The sequence below is a fragment of the Crinia signifera genome, chromosome 8 (genome assembly GCF_055691185.1).
Source record: "Crinia signifera chromosome 8, ASM5569118v1, whole genome shotgun sequence".
Classification (NCBI taxonomy): domain Eukaryota; kingdom Metazoa; phylum Chordata; class Amphibia; order Anura; family Myobatrachidae; genus Crinia; species Crinia signifera.
The window spans coordinates 44137644-44152516 of record NC_139224.1 but is presented as its reverse complement, the minus strand read 5'-3'; the positions used below and the strand labels follow the sequence as shown (position 1 = coordinate 44152516).

The window sequence follows — 14873 nt, the reverse complement described above, 5'->3', positions numbered from 1 at the left end:
ACCTTCTGAAGCAGTGTGTTATTCCTTCAGCATTAGGATCTGGAACCCTGCAGCAGTGGTGAGTGTAATGAATGTGTGCGATTGTGTGACTCCCCCCACACACACATGCAGCGGCTGAAACTACATTTCTCAGCAATCCCCGAGCCTCCCAGCAGCCCCCACCCCAGTGCAAAGGTGGAGAGAAGACCACTGGCAGCCAAGAAAATGCCCTTTAAAAATGTTTTCTTTTCATTTGAACTCTCGCTGCAATGTTTTACAACGGGTATCTGGAGCACGCATAGGGGGGTATTAAATATTGGGTCACGGCTGTCGAGCTGGCCCAACAGCCGAGACCCTGTCTCGTTCTCGGTCTGCTCGACCAAGAATTTGCTGGCGGGATTCAATGTCCCACATGCAGCGGGACGAGAATGGGGCGTGGCCCGAACTGCGGCCGGGAAGAGGCGAGCTGCAGCCGGGAGTTCGTCAATTCCCAGCAGTTCTCGGCAGAACGAGCCCGACAGCTTGTGATGGCTGCGGGAGATTGAATACCCCTTATAACCTCAAGTTGTTTTTTTTTGTAAAGGGCAAAACCTTGCCCCCAATTGAATAGCCCCTATTTAATAGACTATATACAGCCAAAACAGAGGATAGGCATGAAGCTCCCATAGCAATAGCATCTAGCTATCCCTTTATAGAATGCAAAGAACACCGCGCATCAGAACAGAAGTAAGTAAATGACAATGATTTGACATCTTTCCCCTGATTTATTGGCCTGATGCTTCAAAATCACGGACTAGTGTATGGCCACCTTTATGTGTCTTAATAGGATTACATGGTTAGCTACTATTTTACTTTTGACAGAAAGTAAACAACCAATTTTGTATTGAGTTTGTTTTTTTAAGTTAAATATTTATAAAAAATTCAGAAACTCCTTCATTAAAAAAATAAATAAAAAATGTATGCAATATTTTAGAAATGGTAAAACGTTTAGGCATAAGGGTTTGGTGCATCAAGCAGAGAAGTGGGCAAGTGGAGAAGTTTCCCATAGCAACCAATAAGCTACTACCCATCATTTTATAGATTGTGCTTGCTCAAAGCTGATTGGTTGATCTGGGCAACGCCACTGGTGCTCTTCCCCACTCTTTTCAATGCTTGATGTATCAGCCCCGATGAACATTACTGAGCCAGCATTCCATTGTGTAGATACCTGCTGAATTGGTGTGTACCGGACGGTGTGGGAGTAATCGTAATTATCGATAATTTCAAAATCTTTAACAGCATCTCCTGGGGAGGGTCCATTGAAATGAACATCAACAGGGGCTTTTCCAGCACCTTTGGTAAAGACTGTAAAATGAGTGGGTTTTCCATTTTCCACACCTAGAAAGAAAATATAATAAGCATAATGTATTCACTTCAATCTGGGACGAAATTCTGTTTACAGGTAACTCTGGGGGAGAGTTCTAAAACATTGGCTAAAGTACCAATAAGCTACTAATGGTCCTTTTTCAAACCTAGGGCTAGATTCTCTAAGCTTCAAAAGTGGTACAATGGAGAGTGGTAAGCAGCCAGCCAATCAGCTCCTGCCTGACATGTCACAGACTGTTTGAAAAATGTCAGGAGCAGATGGACTGGTTGTTTATCACTCTCCATTTTTTTTTTTTTAGAAAAATATTTATTGTTTTTTCACAAAAATTACAAATTAGGAAAGAGTACAATTACTTGACATTGAAAATACAAATATATATAAGTAATATTCCTAAATAACAAATATATTTAAGTTTAATTTCAGATACAGAGAGAAATATTAAGTATCATTTCTAGATTACATCAAACACAGGGAAAAAAGGGTGAAGGAAATATGAGGTTGGGGGAATGACCAGACAAAATTTTAAAAGATTTTAGATCTTTAGGGTCTGTACTTATTCAACTTATTTTTCTATAAGCCAATATAAAATTTAAGAAAATAGGGGCACTTGATAATTGTCTAAATGAAAACCATGAAGTCGTTTCAAAAAGTTTATAGACGAATGTCTGTGTATCTCTATCCAAACTGTCAATGAATCCATTTCGTAGCAAATTTTTGCACCCCCTGTTCCACATCTGGTAAGGTGGCTCTTCGTTCAAAATACAAGATCTTAAGTAGCATATTTTTAACTGCAGATAATAAAGGTGCGCTTTCTTTAATCCAGTGTATGAGGATCTGCTTTTTGGCTATTACTAAAATGATGGAAATCACCGAAGTGATTCTTTTTTTTTCCCGGACCAAGGAGACAATCCTTAAAGTCAAGAAATAAACAAGCGTTAGGTTCTTTTCTGACTTTAATCCCAAATGTTTAAATTTATATATTCTACCACTTTATGCCAAAATCTTGAGACCTTGTTGCATGTCCAGAAATTATGAAACAAATCCGCCTTACTTATCTTACATTTAAGACAACAGACAGAATCTTCTGGAACCATATGTGCTCTCTGATTAGGCGCAATGTATGCCCTATGTATCACTCTCAGTTTTATCACTTTTGTAGCTTAGAGAATCTCGCCCCTAGTCTGTAACATGGCAGTTAGGAGCTGATTGGCTGGCATTAAAGCAGGAATGGGGTACCTTGGGCCCTCCAGCTGTTGATGAACTACACATCCCAGCATGCCCTACTACAATTTTGCTATTTGCCCATTCTAAAACTCATGCAGGACATGCTTGGATGTGTAGTTCTACGACAGCTGGAGAGAAGAAGGTTCCCCATCCCTGCATTAAAGAGATACCACAAAAAAAAAATTAGTCTGCGTGGGGGTTGCACTCAAAGAGGCACCTAACACAGCACACAAGCAGGAGGCACAGTGAGGCAGATGCCAGAATCTGTATTACACCGTGTACCAGGGGTGCATTGTGCTTCCCCTCCATTTATATTTACAGAACACAGGCACTACATAAGTGACTACAGCATACTGTAAAACTGTGCACCCTGGGGCTTGTGCTTCAGCACCCAACATATCTACTTCCAGACTGCTTAGTGTCGGAACCAATAATAAGAAGGAAGCCATATAACATTATCAGCTACATCACAGGACATCATCATCTGAACACAACTTACAGTAGCTGACTAGAATTTAGCTTGCAACAAATGGTTGAGAAGAATATGACAATCCAGTAAATATACCCCCAGTATAGTACACAAATGCCTTAGAATTTACATGACCTTACCAGATTTACTAAGCCCCGGACCTTCTGCCTTCACTTTGCTGGCATCATGTGAGGGCTCAACTCGGATTCTGAATGGGCTAGATGGAATTTCCTAACAAGAAAGAAGTCCAAAGTCTCAACGACAACTTCTCATTTATTGGTTGATAGAAAAATGATACATGTGAGCACTAAATATAACAAACCCCCCCCCACCCCCCCACCCCCGTGGTGATAGCAAATAGAGGAGTTAAGGTAAGAGGGAGGCTATGCCCCTTTACATCCATCACATCTCTCATTGGCTGACTGACAGTCCTTATCAGATACATAGTATAAAAGCATGCACACATATTAGGGGGAATGTAGTATATATAAGTATATATATATAATATATATACTACATAGTATGTAGTATATATAAGTGGACACACACATAATGGGTACATAGTAAATGCATCAAAGCTTAGAGCAATATAAATTACAAACCAATCAGCTTTCTGTAAAATGACAGGAGTTGATTGGTTGATACTTTATCCCTCTCCAAGCTTTTAGAAACATCCCCATTTTATAGTAAAGGACACTTATTAGAGTGTACAGAAGGACAGGGGGAATGGGAGCAACAGGGGTATGAAAAGAGGAGTCTGAAAGAACAGGGAAAGGTTAGAGAGGAATGACGGGGAAAATGAAAGGAGAGAGCGAGATTGAGATTTGCGGCAATGGGATGAGTGAGCATGTGAGTCACTCGCGCATCTCCGTCTCGGCAAACGGCGCAGCGAGATGGGTCAATAAGCGTTGTTCCATCTGTATATGTCATTTACAAAGTTTTTGGGATAAAAGTAGCCAATTAAATGAGCCTACCCACCAAACGTCAAAGTAACCTCACTGGGTAGATCCCAAAAATGATATGGTTTTACCTTGAATGGGGCAGTCACCCCCAAACCACCCCAGCACACCGCACAAATAAAACAATAGTAGTGAAATATAATAATATATTGTTATATTAGATACAGATGGAACCTCGCTAATCCATCCTGCAAGTGTCTTGTCTCGGCGTACTGCTCACTGAGAATGGGACACATGTGACCCCCCCATTTGCGGCAATGGGACACGCAAACATGCAAACAGAGCAATCTGACTTGCAATATAAATGCTATCCTTTTGTGTGGTGCCCTGGGGTGGTTTGGGGTGCCCTTTGCCCATGGGGTGAACCCATATAATGTAACGGAATGTCACAATAATGTTACCTTGACAGAGTAGAACATCCCATTATACGTACAGTAGCTAAGGTGTGCAGTCCAGACCACCTCCCCTCAATAGAATACACAGATATGCCAGCTTTGACAATAGTTCTATGGGATTGTGGCATAAAGAATCTAGAAACCTGCACAGTGTTGGCAGGGCAGGCGACAGGGGGGGTCAAAGGGGACACCTGTACAGGGCCCCAAGCTTGTGAGGGGCCCCTAAGTTCTGACGGCTGTAAGCATAGCTGTGGCAGTGCAGTGCCTAGAAATGGTTTATAAAGGCACCCGCCTGGGTTCCTGTAAGGGTACTTACAGTATTAGTGATTATTGTGTCTTTTGTAATAATAAAAAACACATTCAATATGCAGTATACTAAAAATATTCTGCTCAAGGGGGCGTGGTTAGGGGGCCCCAGAGATATCAGTGTACCGGGCCCCAAGATTTCTGTTGCCGGCCCTGAGTGTTGTAAATGACACAATACCATCTCTCACATATGTGCTATAGCAAAAGCACCACAAGGAGGTCTCAAAGGAGACCCGATGTCACGTCGCTATTGTTCTAAGTGACTCACTGTAGGTTGCTCACTTGGTAATGCCCAATGCACGCTGCACAGCAAGGTCATGTGAAACGCAAGCTTCCCTGAGAACACGCACTCACCTCTGCAGCGAAGAGAACTTTAATGGTGTACCGTCCTGCACCTGGGGGCATGTACTTAACGGTAAATGTGTCATTTGCATTGGGGATGATATCAAAATCAATGTCTTCTTCATCATTGGTGGCATTGGCATCACACTTAATTCCAACACTAACGTCACCTGAAATAAACAGTGCAGTCCTCAAACATGTGCGGGAAAGGGTATCCGGGATGATAGGTCCACGGTCAAACGGTCGACACCATATGGTCACATGCATCTGGTTGACATGGTCAAAATGTTTCAATGCTTGACATGTCAATGGTTGACACATATCTTTGGGGAGTTTCTAGCAGTTTTCAACTATTTGGGAATGGTAACCTGCGCAGAGTGCAGCAAAGGCACCATGCCCGAAAAACATGTCGAGCACAGCGAGCCTGAGAGGGACAATAAAAAAAACCTCATGTTGACCTTTCCACATGTCGACTATTTCCAGGTCGACCCTTTTCTCATGTCTATCTTGTGCAGGATGACCATTTTGGGTCGACGGTTGACCTTTTGAACCAAATCCTCGGAAAAAGGAATCAAAGTTCAATTGTTCAACATTATTTAATTTGGTACTTGTGTAGTATCACGGCGCCCATCGCATCGCATACCATTTGGCATGCGATGCGATGCGATATCGCGCAATGTTAACCAATGTCATACAATTTTTAAATTGTATGACATTGTATATGGCATGCAATGCCATACAATGCGATGGGATGCGATTTTAAATTGTATAAGCACCCTAATGGGTGCTTACAATGTTCAATGCAGCGCCACGCCACCCCCCCCACTATAAACGTGAACCCGAAGCGTGGCGAGCCCGCGCGTCCTACGACCTTTTCGTTAGGGTGCTTATACAATTTTTAATCGTATAGGGGGCAAAAATCGCATTGCATGCCATCGAAGCATCGTGCGATCAATATCAGGGGCACCGTGATAATACACAAGTACCTTTAATTTATATACACACACATCTATCTAATTATATTACTAGTAGATACTGTGTTTTTAATCAAATTGTATTAAAACTAAAAGTCACAGGTGACAACGGATTAAAAATAAAATTCAATATAAATGTCTGAGACAATCTGTAATGCAATCAGGAATGTGGGAAAAGCTTAATCACCATTGGTAACATCCTTTGAAGTGTACAGTAGCTAAGCTATCGAGGAGACAAGCATCCCATGTGTCACTGTGTGAAATGACTGGTTTTGTGTCAAACAAAGCTCTCACTACATGCGTTCCGTGATTGGAAATCCATCTTATTGTATATCAAGTCAATCATTGGTAAAACACTGTTACGGTCATTCTGAAATGTCCAGTACAATGGCATCTATTCATACTTCATGGTAAATAATATACGGGTTGTGGATTTGAAATACATGAAACTTCCTTTGAACACAAGGAGACACATTCACTGGCCAAATGATATAAAAGGTAAAAGGATTTCTATACATTGCCAATATCAAGTGCAACAGACGTTACATAGAGGAAGTACTGTACCTTCTCCAGCCTCCGTACAGTCCACTGTAAAATGTGTTGGCTCATTTGCTTTTAAACCGGATTTCTCCACACCAGGGCCGAAAACCCTGACATTTTGTGGATGGCTGCCTTGTCCGATGTTCACCTGGGTGTTAAAAATATTATTACTATTATTATTATTATTAATAATAATAATGATTATGAAAAAGAAGCGAGAAGCAACTGAATAATACACAGGTTCTCAAAGTCGGTCCTCAGGACCCCACACAGTGCATGTTTTGCAGGTCTCCTCACAGAATCAAGTGAGATAAATAGCTCCACCTGTGGATCTTTTAAAATGTGTCAGTCAGTAATGAGTGCACCTGTCCAGTGACTGATCTGGTCACAATGAGACAGTCAGATACACATAGTGGCCACCTGCAGGAAGATAATCTTGTAGCATCCACCAATCACAGAGGGACCGCCGATCCCTCAGCATCCCTGAACCCTCCCCCACTGTCTGCCATACTGCTAAGCACTGCTGGTTGGTCAGCACAGCAAGACCCCCACCCAGGGGCTGTACAGTGGAGCAGCCACACGAGAAAGAGAAATTATCCTGCCCCAGCCCCTTTGTGCAGGCATGTCCAAACTGTGGCCCTCCAGCTGTTGTGAAACTACACATCCCAGCATGCCTTGCCATAGTTTTAGCATTCCCTAATAGCAAAACTGTGGCATGGCATGATGGAACTTGTAGTTTTACAACAGCTGGAGGGCCATAGTTTGGACATGCCTGCCTTAGCGTATACCTGGGAAATTCAAAGTCACACAGAAAACAAATATGCAATGGTTTCTGGGGTTTAAATGGTAATGAAACGAATTTCTGAACTTTGAAAAAAAAAAATACAAATATTTTGCAAATATTAAAAGATTTCAATTATTTAGCAGTTAAGTGGTTAAATATGAATACAAGCTCTGTTCTGGTGCTCAGCTCCTTACCTGAGATCACTTAGGGAATTAGTTAGGGGGTGGGGGCTTGGAGTTCATTTTTCTTTTTGAAAGATTGTTGCTGGATTATAGAGTAGTCAGAAAAAGCAACTGCTTCCATTACACCAGGGTTGCCGACCCTCCCAGAATTACCGGGAGTCTCCCGAAAATCGGGTCCCCCTCCCGGCCCCCCGGAAGGGTGGGCAACCCTCCCGGAATCAGGGGGACCCCCACTGAGCCCCCGATCGCGGCATTTAAATGCTCAGAGGAGGGGGCGGAGCTAAAATGACACACTCGTGTCATTTTAGCCCCGCCCCCTCCATGGAGATCAGTGTTTTAGCCTATTTCCCATAATGGGGGCGGGGCTTGATGACATCACAGTCAAGCCCCGCCCCCGAACGGGTAATGAAAGTCTCTCCGGGCTTCTCCCGGAGAGGAGAATTTGAAAGTCGGCAACCCTGCATTACACCCGAATGTCTTATTATGCTTTCATATTAATCCCTGAAGAAAGTCACTAGTGAAATGTACCAGGAAATCCTCGAGTCCAATCTACATTTCACTGGGCTTTCTGACTGCAAATCAGCCAGAGTAAAGGAGCCCATAGACGCTCCGTTGCATCTGGCTCCGTTTTGTACTATGCGATGCGCGCTCCCGCGCATCACATAGTATGGTACAAAAAGTATGTGCTGCACATACTTTTTGTACTAGGTACACATCGTATCGGATCGCAGTGCATGTACACTGCATGCACTAGGGATGTGATCCGATCCGATGTGTACTTTAAAAGTACAGAACGGACCGAAAAAACGGACCGTGTATGGGGGGCATTACATCTGTATGGGATAACGTGTAATCCAATCACAGGCTTAAGTGTAAAATTTACTGAGCCAACAGATAGGTGTGTGCAGTTACTTCTATGAAGCCCCCTCTCATCCTCCTAAAATCCAATCCGTGTGTCTTGCATTATTGAATGACGTTACCTTGCATAAGAAATCTTAAGGTGCGTACACACGGCTGCAATTATGCATTAAATCGCTGGCAAAATGGTCGCTCAGTGACCATATTGCCAGTAATTTAATGTGCAGCCAGCGATAAATGGCTGGGAGCGCGCTCCCGCGGCCAGCGCTTCATGGTCGCTGGTCGCAGGAGCTTGCTCCTCAGATTCTGCACAAAATTGCAGGTCGCTGGTGCACAAAGCACTGTGCACCAGCGACAAGCGACACTAGCCTCCTGCGCCGGCCGGGTACCCGCCCACCCGCCTTGTCACTCACCGCCCACCCGACACGGAGACACGGAGCCAGCCCCTGCTTCTTGCTCCGGTCTTCCATCATTACCGCACACAGCAGCAGCTCCCCCCATCAGCACACTACTACACAGCCGCACTATCCAGTAAGTGCATAGGCTGTAGTAGAGGGCATTGGTGTCGGGCAGCATGATTATGTTCATGCTGCCCATCGATGGTGATTTGCACCATCGGTGGGCAGCATGAGCATTACCATGCTACCCCTCACCAATAGTATCTGAGCAGAATTAAAATGAAGGGGGCATTGGTGTCGTTCAGCATGATTATGTTCATGCTGCCCATCGATGGTGATTTGCACCATCGGTGGGCAGCATGAGCATTACCATGCTGCCCCACACCAATAGTATCTGAGCAGAATTAAAATGAAGGGGGCATTGGTGTCGTTCAGCATGATTATGTTCATGCTGCCCATCGATGGTGATTTGCACCATCGGTGGGCAGCATGAGCATTACCATGCTGCCCCACACCAATAGTATCTGAGCAGATTTAAAATGAAGGGGGCATTGGTGTCGGGCAGCATGATTATGTTCATGCTGCCCATCAATGGTGATTTGCACCATCGGTGGGCAGCATGAGCATTACCATGCTGCCCCACACCAATAGTATGTGACCAGATTAAAAATGAATAAATAAATGAATAAAATGAATAAATGGATTTTTTTTGGGGAGGGGGGGGGGGTTGGGGCAGTGGGGACCGGTGGCAGGGGCCGCACGGCCGTCTTGTGCCCCCACACCCCTGGTGGGAGCGGGGCACTAGCGGCTGCTGCCGCTAGATTATCCTGCCCCTACAAAGATGACCCCTGCTACATCTGTAGGTACTTGTGGATTATCACGGCTCCCATCGCATGCCATCGCATGCCAAATGTAGTGGCATGAGATGGCATGCGATGGGATGCGATTTTAGCCGATTTTTGGTGATTTTTGGAAAAACCACATGCGATCGCATCGCATACAAACAAATCGCATGCGATGCGATTGCACCCAATTTTGCACTGAAATGCATCCAAATGCATTGAAATGTGTTGGAAACATGTGAAATGCCCCCAAATGTCATTTTTCATAGTGTACCACCCTCACTATCAACGTCAACACGAAGCGTGGCGAGTGGACGCGGACACCTGTGAAGCCCGCTAGGGGATGCGGATACCTGTGAAGGTATCCGCGTCCCCTCGCGGGGCTCGCCATGCTTCGGGCTCGCTGCGCTCGCCACACTTCGGGTTGATAGTGGGGGTGGTACACTATGAAAAATAACATTTGGGGGCATTTCACATGTTTCCTACACATTTCAATGCATTTGGATGTATTTCAGTGCAAAATCGGGTGCAATCGCATCGCATGCGATGCGATTTTTTTAGCATACGATGGCCATCGTGGGAGCCGTGATACTCCACAAGTACACCATATACAGACTTCCCACAACCCATGTCAATCATAAATGAATTTAAATAGAGGGTAAACAAAAATCTAGTCAAAATTGCTAGCAATTTTCATGGAAAATTGCTGGTCCCTCTGAAAAACTGGACACTGAGCAATATATTGCTGAGAAATATATTGCGGAGATATATTGCAAGTACACCGAGCAATATATTGCTCAGCAATATATTGCAAGCAATATATTGCTAGCAATATATCTCCCCTGTGTGTACACAGCATTAGGTGTGCCACCCAGATTCACCCCAAATATTATATATAAAACTACTTTTCACCTCTATGAGGTGAAGTACCGCCACTCACCACTAGACGGACCAAATAACTCCTTTGTGTGCTAAAAGATGCCATAACAGGAAGTGTAAGCAATTTTTGCATGGACACTGATCTGTTTCAAACTTGCTGGATATGGACAGAGGGAGTTGTGAAAACGGAGATTGGCGGTAGGATAAGATAGGGACTGTGGGTGGGGGGAGAGTTTGTGGGCTAAACTGGTAACAGCTCAGCTTGAAAGTAAAAACTGTCACAGCTCAAAGTGAAAGTACATTGCAGAAGCCATCATTTTGACAGGATTTCAACTAGTATACAGTATAATTGGTATTTAATCAAAAATGTTTCAACTTACCCTGAATGGACTGTTGGGCACACTGATGCCCCCCCACGTAACAGCCACGGTATGTTTGATTGGTTTAGCTGGGTTGTATGAGCAGGCGTAAGTGCCGTCTGGTTTGGGCTTTGTGTAGATATCCACAGGATTGCCTTCTACATCCTATGAAAATAAATAAAACATCCACTGTATAAATGGGAATCAGCCGCAACACGTGTTTTTATTTGCTTCACGCTGGTCATGTATGCCTCATCGCTCATCTGTTTTCTAATGCTTATTGAGACTACAGAAGGTTTCAGTTTTACGGTTTCATCACTTTATTTTCATTAGAAAAAGGAGCTGGTCAGCATATATTGTGCTGGTGCGTAATAAGCAGCCACTCCAGGAGCAGGCTGCCAAGAAGACTCATTTCAGTTTGACGGAAAGAAGTTCAACAGACGCCAAGAGACGCTCAGCTAGATTTCAGGCTGGGACCCCACAGTCAGGGCTGCACAGTGAGCCATTATACCAGCCTGTCTCCACCAGAGGTCAATCACTTTGCCTGGAATTCCACCATGACCCCCCCCCCCCCACACACACACACACCACCCCAGCACACATACAGTACACCTTGTATCTCATTGTATAACCAACACATTGTTTCGTACTTGTGCGTAGACTTTTAAAGGAGCATTTCCTGCTTCTTTCGGATCGACAAAAAATTCAGCTGGGTTATTCACAATGCAGCCAGTTTTCTCCAGCCCTGGGCCATATGCTTTAACCTGCAAGAAAAAATAAATAAAATAAAGACGGTAAAAAAAAAAGGTGAATTTCATACCTTTAGATTCTTTTGAATGCATTGCATTGTTTTTGTCTAGATTACAGAATAAATGACCATGTTTATTTTTAGTCACACTTTATACACTTTATATATTTATACAAGGGGATCTCACAATATTGTACACTGGGACCCTGTCACACAACAAACATTATTACAGGACCCCAGCAAGTTACCACAAAATGGCCGCCACATGTGTAAATAAATCCTTACAATGGGCGATATCGCTACCTTGGAGGGCGCACAGTGTGTACTCGATGTTGGGACCACAGGTAATAATTGCCGGTGAACAGTACAACGTTAACTTCTCTTCCCATGTCTGGCAGAATAATGCATAAGCTCATCTTCTCAGGTACAGACTCATTCACCGATGATATATGCCACCATTTATACTATGACCTTTTGCATAGACACATTCATAGACTATAAGGTAGCTGACAAGTTACATGGTTCTCACAGCTTCGGAATCTGCAGCCGGCAGCTGTACTCAGTTAGCGTCTGAGCCGTCAGTAAGCGGTTTTACTCCGATACATTTCCTGTCTCACAAGTACAGTCCAATTGCCGGCACGTCGCACAGTTATACGTGCATGAAATGTATTATACAAATGATTCAAAAATATACAACATTCCTTATCCTGACAGGCTTCAGCGACATCATAGGTGGAAAGTCTGAATAAAACAACTAGCTCATTAAATAGGAATTTGATTAAAAGAATAGAATATTTTATGTTCGTTAACGTTTAGCCACTAGAACCTTCCAGAATGATTTACCAATTTCTCTACAATTTTCCAATTCAGCATCAATTACATATAAGATTACATTAGTGCTTAATACACACAAAACAGATATTTTAATCTGTCCATGTACCCTGACCAGCTAGAACTGTAAGAGTTTAACTACTTCCTTCTATGATCTGTTGGGGGTTGGCACCGCAGTTTGACAAACCAATCAACGCCTAAAAACGAACACATCCACTGAGATCTCAGCCACATGTAAAAACTATAAATAAATAATCTAGGAGGGCTGACTGCATATAAAAGTGTTGCTCATTATGCGGTTTTGCAGCAGGTGTTTTAATCCGTGATTAATTGAACGAAGAACATCGTATATCTGCCCATACATATCCATGCTCCAGTCAGAGACAAAAAAAGAAGTAGCTACCAACAGTAAAGAAGCCTTTAAAGGTTACAATTAATAGATCAAGCATTTTTAAGTGTTCTTGCCTTATCCGGGTTGAAATCTCCTGATGCTGGTTGGATGTACGCCATGTATGGACTATTCTTAATATCTTCATCATCACACATGACATGGACGGCATATTCACCAGGTTCTTTTGGCCAGTACTTGACATCACAGGAGCCGTCACTTTGATCGTCACATTCAATCTTCGCTTGAGATGGACCTTCGATGGCGAATCCTGTGGTATATATGGGAGAACAATAAAGGTGTGGAATGCACTGAAGTATTAGGAGATCTATAAAGTAAAACTCCGGACTTGAGAACGTTGGCATGATAAAGCCGGTAAACCATCACATCGAGGCATCATTTATCCCTATGTGCCACTATGCTAAATAATCACAACTCTTTGATCACTTTAAAGCAGGCATGTCCAAACTATGGCCTTCCCGCTGTTGTGAAACTACAATTCCCATCATGCATTGCCACAGTTTTGCTATTAGGGAAGGATAAAACTATGGCAAGGCATGCTGGGATGTGTAGTTTCACAACAGCTGGAGGGCCCACCGTTTGGACACGCCTGCTTTAAAAGCATGCCTGTAAATCTTATCCAATGACACCAGATGCCCCTTTTGTGTGGTCATCTCGCACAGCACTAATAGGCTGCCACATCTGCGGCCAGCCAGGAACGAGACACAGTCAGCTGGCCAAGTTGTGATTCAAAGCCCCAAAAATGCAAAATCAACTCAGAATGATGTAGATCCATTTCTAAAAATGTCCTCTATAAACAAACTGCATATTTCTTTCCACAGGATTCATTGACCTTAAAACAAGGTCCTCCTGGCGTAGCTGTACAATACAGGTTTAGGAAATCTACGCATGTTCTTGTGAGTATGCATATGGAGAACCTAGAATTAAGAAAAAGGGAAAAGAAAGCCTTTGTGACCTGTACTGGATCCTTGCAGGATTACGGTGTCATTATGTTAAGTATCCTGAAGCGCGCTGGTTACAGCGAAACGCCGTTCTCTTTCATCATGGTATTACAATATGAATATGAATGGAGGTTCTTGGCAGACTGCTCTTGTAGCCAGTAGCTTAGTTTTCAAAGCTCATATATATTATGTTTCAAAATCTATTAATTCCAGAACACTGGGATTGGACTAGTGTTACATGTATGAGAAAATGTATTTAACAAACTGGTATGGGTCATTGGGTTACCAATATTAGGTGGACATGCATTGGGTCAACCACTGAAGGTCAACATGGCTTACTTAGGTCAACATGTGAAATAGGTTGACATGGCTAAGGTCGACAGGGTTGGAAGGTCAACACAAGCATTAGGTCGACAGTTGGACGTGGGTTTTTCATGGTTTTTGTCAAATGTCAACATGGACACCGTCAAAGTGTACCGCGTCCCCTCACATGGCTCGTAGCACTCGCCATGCTTTGGGCATGGTGCCTCGCTACACTTGGCACACTATTCTATTCTCCCGCCATGCCCTAGTAGATAGTAGAGCATGAAATACCGCCTGTTGGCACATGTCGGTGAAGAAGCTGAAAAACCCCATGTCGACCTTTTGACTGTCGACTTAGCCATCATCAACTAATTCTTGTGTCGACCTTCCAACCCTGTCGACCTTAGCCATGTCGATTTATTTCATGTGTTGACCTAAGCCATGTCAACCCAATGCATATCGACCTTATATGTGTTGACCTAACGACCGTATACCTAAAATACATCCTGCAATCCTATGCTGACAGGGGAAGGTGGTGACCGGTGCCCTCCGAATACTCCATAGAGCAGGCCTGGCCATCCTGTGGCTCCCCAGCTGTCATGCAAAGTCCCAGCATAAATTGCCACAGTTTTGCTAATATGGAAAGCTAGAACTGTGGCAAAGCATGCTGGGATTTGTAGTTTCCCAATATCTGGAGAGCCACAGATTGGCCAAACCTGCCATAGAGCAATGTGGTAGCACTCAAGACAACTTAGTAGCCCTTCTGGTATTTATACGTTTCAGAA

General features: G+C 43.6%; 1 protein-coding gene across 4 annotated transcripts in view; it reads right to left on the bottom strand.

Annotated features, from left to right (window-relative positions):
- The window catches only part of FLNB (filamin B), a 223960-nt gene that overhangs the window by 73492 nt on the left and 135595 nt on the right, over window positions 1-14873 (bottom strand). For all 4 annotated transcript variants that reach the window (XM_083156251.1, XM_083156253.1, XM_083156252.1 and 1 more), the window contains exons 12-18: window positions 12901-13094; window positions 11507-11620; window positions 10878-11021; window positions 6579-6702; window positions 5053-5210; window positions 3179-3269; window positions 1187-1356 (exon numbers count right to left, since the gene is read on the bottom strand). In XM_083156251.1, coding sequence (XP_083012377.1) covers window positions 1187-1356; window positions 3179-3269; window positions 5053-5210; window positions 6579-6702; window positions 10878-11021; window positions 11507-11620; window positions 12901-13094 — 995 coding nt within the window. The remainder of the gene's footprint in view (window positions 1-1186; window positions 1357-3178; window positions 3270-5052; window positions 5211-6578; window positions 6703-10877; window positions 11022-11506; window positions 11621-12900; window positions 13095-14873) is intronic.